The sequence below is a fragment of the Trachemys scripta genome, chromosome 6 (genome assembly GCF_013100865.1).
Source record: "Trachemys scripta elegans isolate TJP31775 chromosome 6, CAS_Tse_1.0, whole genome shotgun sequence".
NCBI classification, from domain to species: domain Eukaryota; kingdom Metazoa; phylum Chordata; order Testudines; family Emydidae; genus Trachemys; species Trachemys scripta.
The window spans coordinates 26,367,124-26,378,708 of NC_048303.1; the positions used below are offsets into that span (position 1 = coordinate 26,367,124).

The 11,585-nt window shown below is 42.1% G+C and overlaps 2 protein-coding genes across 3 annotated transcripts in view; both read left to right on the forward strand.

Moving 5' to 3' along the window:
* Nucleotides 1-4,322: 4,322 nt before the first annotated feature.
* Nucleotides 4,323-9,990, forward strand: C6H5orf51 (chromosome 6 C5orf51 homolog). Of its 2 annotated transcripts, XM_034774109.1 has the most exons (6): nucleotides 4,323-4,448; nucleotides 5,045-5,151; nucleotides 5,700-5,846; nucleotides 6,541-6,672; nucleotides 7,716-7,827; nucleotides 9,577-9,986. In XM_034774109.1, the coding sequence occupies exons 1-6, from the start codon at nucleotides 4,361-4,363 to the stop codon at nucleotides 9,861-9,863; spliced, it is 873 nt and encodes a 290-aa protein (XP_034630000.1). In that variant the 5' UTR covers nucleotides 4,323-4,360; the 3' UTR covers nucleotides 9,864-9,986. The 2 variants fall into 2 exon arrangements, with proteins under 2 accessions (XP_034630000.1, XP_034630001.1); XM_034774110.1 differs by lacking the exon at nucleotides 6,541-6,672 and having other exon boundaries at nucleotides 9,577-9,990.
* An 850-nt stretch (nucleotides 9,991-10,840) lies between these two features.
* The window catches only part of FBXO4 (F-box protein 4), a 19,318-nt gene continuing 18,573 nt past the window's right edge, over nucleotides 10,841-11,585 (forward strand). The window contains exon 1 of the mRNA XM_034774108.1: nucleotides 10,841-11,186. Within this exon, the coding sequence (XP_034629999.1) occupies nucleotides 10,995-11,186 (192 nt within the window). The 5' untranslated portion in view covers nucleotides 10,841-10,994. The remainder of the gene's footprint in view (nucleotides 11,187-11,585) is intronic.

Below are 11,585 nucleotides of genomic sequence, written 5' to 3' on the forward strand. Positions count from 1 at the left end.
ATCATCTTAAATGAGCTCTTTTTTCCCCACCTTTAATAAAAAGCCTTAGAAATATCAGGAAGTCAGGTTTTCTCTGGTTTTCTCAAAGGTTTGTTTGGAGGGCTCACAGTGTTTGGACTGTGAGCTTTCCAAGCCTTGAAATTAATGGGCAGTTGTGGTAGGTCTTTAAACAACATATTTTCTTCCAAATGTTTGTAGTGAATTTGAATTAAATGGGTCTAAGCAAAATCAAACAAATCAAAAATTTTAGCAATTTGATAAAAATCACTTCCCCTCTCAATTAACCAGATGTCACTTGCTTTATATTTATTATGTCATAAGCTTATTAGTTTCCCAGTTATCCATACAGGCCTTCAGGAAAACAGGATAGACAAGACTTGAACTTTTAATATGAAAACACCAGTAGAACTACCCCACTGCAATTAAATGAAAACCTTTCAGGCTCTCTTTTTATATAATAAAAATGGGCACAAATCCATTTCCCTCCCATGTGCAGAATAGCAAGTATAATTTTGCCTCATCTTTATCAGATGACCATTTCTATCAAAGCTGTCAGTCCCTTGAGTGGTCATTTAGGCCAGGTTTCATTGTGACATAGTAAGTAAGGGTTTACATAAAGTCTCAATACACATGGATGTGTGTGTCAAGTTTTCAGAGAAGGCACAGTACAAACAGGCCGGAATGTTTGAGAGGCTGGCATGGTGCTCAAAAGTCAGGCTTGCAGACTAAGCAAAGGTACAGTTCTCTTTGTCAGACAAGGCAAAACAAATGATGGCTGTGGGCAATAACTATGTTTATTGCTACCATACACTTTCTGAAAGGTTAGATGCCGTACTTAATTTCTAACGAAAGAGGTGCTGGTACTCAAGCAATTAGCTGCTGGAGCTCAAGCAATTTTTTTTACATTAAAAACTGATGCAGCAAACCCAGAGGTGCTGGGGCTATGAACTGCCAAGCCTAGAGGTGCCAGGGCTTAGCTCTGGCACAAATTAAGCACTGGACGGTTAGATGTAATCTCATTCACTATTGAGAGTTGATGGTGTTCACTGATCAGTGAGGAAGATACTGAGACAATACAGTCACAATTTGGGGTTAAAATCAACAAATGTGGGCACAAACAACCAAGAAAAAGATCTAAATCAGAAATGGTAGCAGATCTCTTACCACCTCCACAGGTTTTCTCTTCTCCCCATCCCAAATTTGACTACCTACGCTCAGAAAGGGGTCCTGAAGAGCTCCCTCAGCAGAATAATGGAGGGGTGCCTTAAAGGTACAAGACACAAACTATTATATTTCATTACAAAGACAATATTCTCTGTATATATATGGCTATATATATGGCTATGATGTCATGAAAATTCTGGTATTAATATACCTGTTTCTTGAATGCTGACCTCCACTAGATGTGGTTTATAGATGGAGTAACCAGGCCTTACTTTGGGGAGGAAATAGTTTAAAAACATATTTATAAAACTTAACATAAAAGAGATAAATGTCAATACATACACAACTAAAATATTAAAGGTTACTTCAAAGTACCCAGACCTCCAAAAGTGGCTTAACAGGGGTTTGTCTTGTAGATTTTGCTTTTTTGTTTTGTTTTGAATTTAAAATTCAGAATTTGTAAGCAAAGCAGATAGTGCACATGATTAACAGTTTAAAAAAAAGGTGTCTGTGAGAGGAGTGCCTGTTTTCTGATTTTAAGATAACAATAAATCAAATTTCTGCTTTTTTAAAAAATATCCTAATGGAGCACTGATTGGTTGATAAAATAAACATATTAGTAGGCTCTAGAAAGTAGACCTTTCTGATGTCAAGGTAAGATGATGGTTTTAGTTCAACTGCTCCTTGAAACATGTGACTTAAAAAAAAAAAAAAAAGAAAGACAGAACACCCAGTTAGTTCATCCCATATTAGACATAAAATATAAATCTGTGCATTATCTTGTTTATGCAAATTCTAAACCCAAATTTTTAAAAACATGATTTAAAAGATAACCCACTTCAGATATAAAAAGTGATATTTTCTCCCTGAACGTTGTATGTAGTGACAATCCCGCCTTCCTAGCAGCTTTGCTATACTCCAGAGGGAAAACTGTGCTTCCAAAAGCGGATTCTTGCAAATTTCATTCTAAAGAGTTTACAGAAAACTCAATAAGAGGATATCCATTACCTTCTGGGCTACGTAACTCCTGTAGGATACAGATGCTGCTTCAGAGTAGGGAGTTGTAAATCAGCTGAACAAGCAAATGAAATAGGGTCTGCATTTTCTTACTCTAGTACAGGCTACCTCTGCCCCAGCAAGGGTTGCCAACATTGTATTTCAAAAATAAGGGACTGTTTTCTTAGCACCCCCACCTCACCTTCCTCCGATATTACTATTCTTAATAATAATTAATAAGCAACACTCACATTTGCTGGGGGTATTTCTTGAAGCTTTCTGCAGCACTCAGCAACTCCCAATCTTTCTGTACATAGATAAAAAATAAGGGGCATCCCTTGTAATGAGGGACTGTGAGTTTTGCTACTTTCAGGGTACCTTCCAGGACTCCCTTTTTAGAGCTGGTATTCTCCTTCGAGAGGACCAAAGTCTCTAACTCCATCTGGAAACTGATCTTGCTAATACAATTTAGAAGAAAAGGATAGAGTGCTATGATCCCTTAGCTCCTTGTACTAAATCAATTTATGTTAGGATACTTGTATTATAGTTAAAGGCACAACAAAAAAACATAGAAAACAGACTTCAACAAGAAACTGCAAAACTAGAATTAATTTGCAAACTGGACACCATCAAATTAGGCCTGAATAAAGACCGGGAGTGGCTAGGTCACTACAAAAAGTAATTTCCCCACTGTTGATATTCACCCCTTCTTGTCAGCTGTTGAGAATAGGCCACTTCCACTTTGATTGAATTGGCTCGTTAGCCCTGCCCCTCTCCCCGGCTTGGTATGCAACTCCCATCTTTTCACGTGCTGTAATATATATTCTGCTTATTGTATTTTTCACTCTATGCATCTGATGAAATGGGTTTTAGCCCATGAAAGCTTATGCCCAAATACATTTGTTAGTCTCTAAGGTGCCACAAGGATTCCTTGTTGTTGTTGGGGTTTTTTTAGAAATACAGTTGTTATACCAATGAAACATGATGGTAACAATCTATGGTGTGCTAGCAGCTTGTTGTTGGAGGCAACCTCTGCAGAGCTTCTGAGGGTCATCACCTGCAGGTGTATTTTAGGCTGGATAGGAACCAAGACATGGAAAAGCAGCAGCATGTATCCAAAACAAGTATACATGTAGATTTATTTTTATCTAATTTTCAGTTTTATCAAGTGGGCCCCAATATTAAAAGGTTATCCCTTGGAATCAGCAGTGAAGCGGTTGGAATTGGGGCAATGCTCAGTTTAAAATCTGAAAAATTCTTACTTTTAGTCATTCTGCCTTCAATTTAAGTCAATGTTGCTTACGATTATTTTAATGCCAAGAACCATTTTACACCAGGTCTGAACTGCATCCTGATTTATAAACAATTAACTGATTCTAGTGGAGATGTTCCTCAAAGGCTTTGAAGCTGCATAGTAGGAAGGAGAACAGTATTTAAGTATGGATTGTAAGAGTCAGTGGAAGATATTCATCCACCTTCTCAGCATCCCTGTTCCTTTCTGAGGGATTTTTGTTTGTTTACATTCTATCTCCTCTGGTGAATAAAAACTTTCCAAATGTGACCCAGATGCTGTGCCACCTCTGAGACACGAGCGGCCTCCTTTGGGCTCACGTGTTAACTCTGAAGCCTAATGGTGACAACTTCTGTTTTACTATGAAACATTTTGCCTTTGACCCCAGAGAAACGAGACAATTCTACCAAGCGGGGTACGACTCTGCCACTCACACCCACCCCCAGCCCTGGCCCAAGCCTTAACCCTACCTCCTAGGGCCAGCCCCTTCTGGGGGTGAACGTGGGATACACCTAGCAACGATTTGACCCCACCCCAGCTGCTAAGGGGGGGACTAAGGAACTACAGGGATCAGTCCTGCCGTGGATAAGAAGGGTAGCGGCGGGATGAAGAACAAGGGGTTAACCCCGTAGGCGTTCTGCCCAGAGAGCGACCAAAGAGACTCGCAAAGGAGGAAGACTGAAAGTGACGACATGACATACGCTCTCCCTATGGCGCATGCGCAGAGACTGTTTCCCTCCTTTCCCGCACCTAGTTGGCTGGTCCCGTCACTCCCATGACAGCGCATGCGTGTCCACCCGCTGGGACCCCCCCCGCGTCACGTGATTTTGGCGGCGGGTCGGTGTTGAGGTCAGGTGAGAAGGCAGGTTGAGTCACGTGATCCGGGCGGCGGTTGTAGTGGTTGCTACTATGGCTGGGGCGGCGGTGGTTGCGCTGCGCCAGCGGTTGCCGGGGCTGGGGCGGAGGCTGGAACGGCTGAGAGGAGCGGGCGGAGAAGGTGAGCGGGGGTTACCCCAGCGCCGCCGGCTCTGCCCGCTGGAGGCAGCTGGCGTGAAGGCGCTCGGTCTCTGGCCTCCTGCCCCATGTACAGCCGAGCCCTGCGGAGACGGCAGCTCCGTGCCATGGGGCAGCCTAGCAAGAGCTCTGTGCCGGGTTCCTCACGGGGACTTGTTCCCACCGAGCCTCTGCCGGGCACTGCGGCAGGGGCCCCTCTAGGCCAAAGAGAACCGCTTTCAAATAGAAGTAGACTTCTAGTGTGGAGCCTTTTCGTAAAGCACCAGACTGTGAACGTAAAAAATAGGGGGTTCAGACGTTGGTCCAAAAGCAGTAGGCTGTCAAGGAAACGCGCCTCTGGCTTGTTTCAGTATTTTACTACTCGGCTGTTTGAGAGAATTAAAACTAAACATTTAGAGGGTAGGTTTTCCCTGTTACTGAGCCGGTGTTTCTGTCATTGCAGATATTGTTATGACGGATGCAAACGTGTAATGATAAAATCAGGCAAGTCAGGCTGCTGAAAGACACCGAGGCTGATTGTAGGTTATTGCCAGACATTTTTCTTTCTTTCTAAGGTCTTTTCCCCCCACCCTCTTACAGATGCTTTTTTAGTGAAGGGTGCTATTTCTCTGGAGAAGTTGAAAAATCTTTGTAAAGAAGATAAAGAAACTGTAAATCCTTCAAATCTTTTGCAGCTTTATACACAGGTATGGTTTTTAAATGAGACATGCTTTAAGAAACAGTCACATTTATAATTAAAATTAAAGAAAAAGTGGCATAGCATGAAAAGATTCCTCAATGTTCTTCGATACCTGTAGTGTATCCGAAGAAGTGAGGTTTTTACCCATGAAAGCTTATGCCCAAATAAATCTGTTAGTCTTTAAGGTGCCACCAGACTCCTTGTTGTTTTTGTAGTGTATTTTGTGGTGGTTGCAAGCATTTTCAGAAAATTCAGGTCATCTTATGCTCTGGATCCGAGACAAGCCAGAATTAATGGGAGTTGCACCAGTGTTAGAGGAGGACAACACCATGTCCTGTGTCTATTATGTAGACTGAAATTATTGTAAGAATTTTAACTTTGTGATTTGTGAACTCTAGAGTGAGTTTTTCTAAATTAAATGTTATTACAAAATAATTAACTTTAAAATCATAATATTAACAAGCTCATATTTTACTAAATATAATTTTTAATGAATTTGTTCAATGTTTTGTTTATAGTATGTTTTTACGCCTTATGTGTTTTCCCTTTTTATAGATAGTCTTGGACATCACATATTTTGAGGAGAACCAACTTGTAGATGAAGATTTTCCAGAAGATTCTTCCTTACAGAAAGTTAAAGAACTTATCAGTATTCTTTCAGAACCAGAGGTTCTAGTTAAAGAAAGCAACATGCATCAAGATGTGAGTACTGAATTATGGCAAATGACCTTATTTCAAATGGTTGGGGGTTTTAATAGAGAATGACGCTTATTTTTAATTTTGATGGGTAAACCACAAAATATTCTGAGGTCTCTTTAAAAGGTTCTGAATCTTATCTGTCTATAAGCACTGATTCTTGAATGATGGTCCACAGACCATTTTTAGAAGCAGCTCACTAGACTCTCACAGTGGTAGTTCTTGCTAGTTGTAGTCTGGTCCAGAACTCACTTAGTTTCAAGATGACAGGTTTCAGATTAGCAGCCCTGTTAGTCTGTATCCCCTTGTAAGTACTCTCACACTTCTTATCAAACTGTCTGTACTGGGCTATCTTGATTATCACTTCAAAAGTTTTTTTTCTCTTACTTAATTGGCCTCTCAGAGTTGGTAAGACAACTCCCACCTGTTTATGCTCTCTGTATGTGTGTATATATATTTCCTCAATATTTATTCCACTCTATATGCATCCGAAGAAGTGGGCTGTAGTCCACGAAAGCTTATGCTCTAATAAATTTGTTAGTCTCTAAGGTGCCACAAGTACTCCTGTTAGTTTCAAGAGACCTTTTGGCTGCTTAACCTAAAAACAATAAACTCTGTGCCCGTCACAGTTCTTATGTATTTCTTTGATTTCCTAGGGCTAAAACAACAGTTTTGGTTCAGCTTTTGAATTTTATTTCAGCTAATTGGTGTTCTTGGTACAGAGTTGTTAGAATGTCTGTCCTGGAGACGAGGAGCTCTACTCTACATGTATTGTCACACTGTAAAAGAGAGAGGATGCTGGCTAACAAAAAACACTGACTTGTTTAAAAAGGTAAAGCCCCTTTTCTTCACAAGCAGACATTTTAAAATTTGTTGTAATTCTAACAAGCTGATGATCATGGGATAACTGTGATCCTCAGACAAGCTGTTTGAGTTAGATTGGAGTTGTTGACAAAATCACAACAGCCACGAAATACATTAGATTTTTTAATCTAGCCACAGTTTTCTCTTCTGTCATTTGGACTGGCTCAGTTTGGATCACAGTTGGAAACTTGGAGTAAAATTTTCAGAAGCACCTAAGTGACTTAGGACTTGTCTACATGGGAAAATTTGACTAGCTATGCTGCTATAGCTAAACAGATATAGTTATACTGATATAAACCCCCTGGTGGATATTCTTTTTCAGTTTTCTTGAATCTCTTCCAAAGATTTTTCTTTCTTTCTTTTTTTTAATATAAAAAAGCGCTCTTAAATGTAATAACTGTTGTTGAAATTTAAACTTTAATTTATAATGATATAACTTTCCCATGTAGACAGACCCTTAGGATACCAAATCCTATTGATTTTTTGAGACTTAAGGACATAAATGCGTATATCGCACTTGAAAATAGGATTTAGGCTCCTAAATCACTTAAGCACTTTTGAAAATTTTGCCCTTCAACACTGTCTATTTTAAAAGTTAAATTATTTTATCTGTTCAGCAGCCATTTGAAAAGTTACTTGAAAATACTTCTGTTATGTTACCAATTAGTACATTAAAAATTCAGCTCAAATTAAATTTAAACATAATCTCCTTAAAATAGCAATTTTAAAATAGTCTTAACTAAAATCATAAATATAGCAATCTAATATGGCTTATGTTGCATAACTGAACACAGGAAGATGAAAAAAGTTAATTTCATGGATTTGTGACTAAATTAAAAAATGACTTTTGCCTTCAAAATTATATTCATCTTATTGTTTTTCCTTCACATAAGTACTTGGGAAATATTTTAATTTAAAATAATTCTGACTAGAATTGATTACATTGTAGTTGATCTAATTTGTTGTTTGCTGTTCTAACACTTCTCTGTTTTCTGTGTAATTTATATTCAGTGTCTTAATGATGGAATCCATTACTTACTGAAGATGCTAAGGTTTAGATACCCTACTCAGCTAAATGATGTCTCATTTCAGGATACAGACACAGCTAGACTGCTCAGTGAAGGTAAATTGTTCTTCTCCTGTTCCCTCTCCTTTGTAAGATCCTCTACCACCTAATTTGAACTTCACTCACATTCGAATTCTGTCCCCTTTTAAGAACAATAAATCATAGAAACAGGCAAGACTTGTGGACCCAACAAATTGTCCTCTTTTCCTGTTCTGAATTGTGGATATGGGGGAAGGGGGGAAGGGAAGAGAGAAAATAAGACAATTAGCTGAACTATAAATTCATCTCAGGAAAATGGACAGCTGAATGATCTAGTTATGGGATACAAAGCCTTTGACATCTAGGTCATTGGTTCAAATTCAGGTCCAGATCATCAGTGCCCAAAAGTTATTAGCATCTGAAGACAGTTTGGTGTTGTATGATCTGTCCAGTTCTCAATAGGCAAGTGTCAACAGCACAAAACCCACTATACATGGTACTAAGTGGTACCTTGCTGGCAGTCTCTGCAGTCATGCCTAGGATTAAATGGACATGGTAGATTAACTGTGTTCACAGTGTTAGGCTTGGTCTACACTAAACCCCCAAATCGAACTAAGGTACGCAACTTCAGCTACGTGAATAACGTAGCTGAAGTCAACGTACCTTAGTTCGAACTTACCGCGGTCCAGACCCGGCAGGCAGGCTCCCCCGTCGACTCCGCGTACTCCTCGCGGCGAGCAGGATTACCGGAGTCGACGGGGAGCACTTCTGAGTTCGATTTATCGCGTCCAGACAAGACTCGATAAATCGAACCCAGAAGTTCGATTGCCTGCCGCCGAACCAGCGCGTAAGTATAGACAAGCCCTTAGCGATAGTACTTCCAGAACTGGGTTGAGTCACATTAGGTAGAGTTGGGACATTTTTACTGTCACTGCCTATGCTGTACCTGTTCTATGGCTATATATATCACTATTGCTATTAATGCTTTTCATCTGAGGATCTTAAAGTACTTTAAAAAAACTGAGTTTAGCTTCACCCCCCCACCCAAAGGGGGGGGGGGGTCACTATTCAACAAATTCTTTTGAGGTGGCACTGTACATTTATATAAATTATGAAAATTGAAGCACCCGCTGGTTAAATGAATTAAACAAATTAAAATAGGAAGTGTTTTGGAGCTGGGATTAAGACAATCACCGGGGCTTTCAATCTAGCCTTGTCATAAGTCATCACTTTTTATAAAGTAAGAAGAATTAATAGGACTTTTTTTTTTTTATCTTCACTTTAGTAATGTTTTTTCTTTGTAAAACGCCTTGGGTATCTTCAGTATGGCACTGTCCAAATACTAAAGCTACTAATACTACTGGGGAGCTGCTTTTTAAATACAGTGCTGCTGAGGAAGTGCAGAAAAGTTGTTTACCTACAGTATTTTAAAAAAATCCTTTGCCCCTGTAGTGACATTCTGTATTTTTATAAACCATTGCAATAAACACTGATATTTGTCAGAAAATTGTACATGGCAAAGTCCGTATTAAAACCCCACTTCTACTGGAAGACAGAGTGGACAAAGTAATGAATTAGGACTTAGACTTGGAGTCTTTTTTGCTGCTTTGCCACTGGCCTACTGGATGACCTTGTGCAAGTTGCTTCACTTCTCTGTACTCTCTTGTATTCTTCTGTAAAATGAGGATAATTATATTTACTGCCTTTTGTAAAATTCTTGAGATCTATTGAAAAGCACTAAGTTAATGATTATTAATTTGTTAAAATAAGAGGGGGGAAATAGGTGTCATGTCCGCTGGAGTCTTGAATTCTGAACTGTTTTTGCAGGTGTATTTAGTGATACCCATGTTCTGGCCATGATGTATATTGGAGAAATGTGTTACTGGGGACTGAAGCACTGTGGAGAAGAAAAGCCTGGAACCCATGAAATGGATTCTGAATCTAATACTGAACTGTATTGTAGCTTACATAGTGCAGTGCTGGATTTCCGAGAAGTAGGAGAAAATATGTTAATGAAATATGTAGCTGTGTGCGAGGGACTCTTAAAAGGACAAGACTGGAATACGGCAAATGCAAAACTAATCTTGGACTACTTCAAGACATTCCATAGCTAGCTTAATTAACCAGTTGCTGTTATCTATTCTTTACAAGAAAGTTGCAGTATATGAAGAACACAAGTAGAAAGGTCAACATTAAACTGAGATAAAACACTATTAAAAGCTCAGTAGGGTGACTGTTTTTCTTATGCTATTGGAAATTTTACCCCTACAATTCTGAAAGCTAGGGGCGAGAATTACTATTTATTTGGTTAAAAACAACTTACAATCTAGTGAGCCTCCAATCAGGCAAACTGCTTGCCTTCTCAGTATTAAATTTTGAAGAGGGTGGATGTGTACATACACACGCTCACTTTTGGTAGTGAATGGTGCAGTAGTCATAAAACTGCTGGTTGTATAAAGTGCTGAGGATAACACAGCTGCTCTACAGTCATGGATAACTATGATAGCGGAGAAATACTGTTTGTTTATGGGGGATTTTGTCATATGTTATAGCTATGACTCACTACCACATCAGAGGTGAAAGTGAGAGTCTATTATAGCTTTAGGTACTGTGGTTAAAATTTATATATCCTCCCTCTCCTGGTACAGAGGGTAGGTAAAAGCCCTGTCCAGTGCTGGGAAGCAGGTTTGAGGTTGTTTCTAAAGAAGCCCTGAGCTCAGTTCCAGCCTTTCCTGCTGTAGGGCTGCCTCATCCACCTGCTCCAATTCTTAAGCCTAGTTAACAGCGCAGCAGCTCTCACCGTTGCACCAGGGACGCATGCAGCTAAGCTGCGGCTGGGGTCCGATTATCGTTCCGTGGGTGCAGGGCTCCCGCCAGGGATGGGTCCAGACACGCTGCACCGGCTGGGCTGAGCCCAGGGCTGGCTGCCGTGCTACCGCGGGAGGCCGGGGTTTCCTCCTGCCCTGAACGGCAGGGGTGCGTGGGGCCCCCGGCACCGGGGTGGCCTCTACCGGGAGCGCCGTGCGGAGCAGCCCGGCACCGCAGCTGAGAGGCGGCCGGGGCGAGGCGTGGGTTTTCGGTGACCCGGTAGCGCTCCCCTCGCCACGCCCGCTCCCTGCCGGCCGGACAGTCAGCCAGCGAGCTGGAGGCCGGGATCTCCGAGCCTCCAGGGGCTGGCAGCGAGCGCCTGCCGAGAGCGAGCAGCGCCCCGGGGGCTCTCTCGGCCGCAGCCGGTGGGCGAGGCAATGGCAGCGGACAACGCCGGGCACTGGGGCCGCCTGGAGTCCGCCCTGCGCAGCAGCCTCCGCCTCCTCCGGGACAGGTGGGCCCGGGGGCCGAGTCAACGCGGCGGGCAGGCGGCGGCCACAGCCACAAAGCGGTCGAGCAGCGGCATCGAGGAGGCCGGCGAAGAGGTTTGCGCCCTGCAGACGCTGCCGGTGAGTGAGTCACCCGGTTCCTGCCACCCCTCCGCCCAGACCAGCCATCTGCCTTCCTTTCGTCTGTAACCCACCCACCCCTCCTCAAAAAGCAACAGAGGGTCCTGTGGCACCTTTGAGACTAACAGAAGTACTGGGAGCATAAGCTTTCGTGGGTCAGAACCTCACTTCTTCAGATGCATCTTGTTCTGACCCACGAAAGCTTATGCTCCCAGTACTTCTGTTAGTCTCAAAGGTGCCACAGGACCCTCTGTTGCTTTTTGAGGAGGGGTGGGTGGGTTACAGACGAAAGGAAGGCAGATGGCTGGTCTGGGCGGAGGGGTGGCAGGAACCGGGTGACTCACTCACCGGCAGCGTCTGCAGGGCGCAAACCTCTTCGCCGGCCTCCTCGTCGGGCGA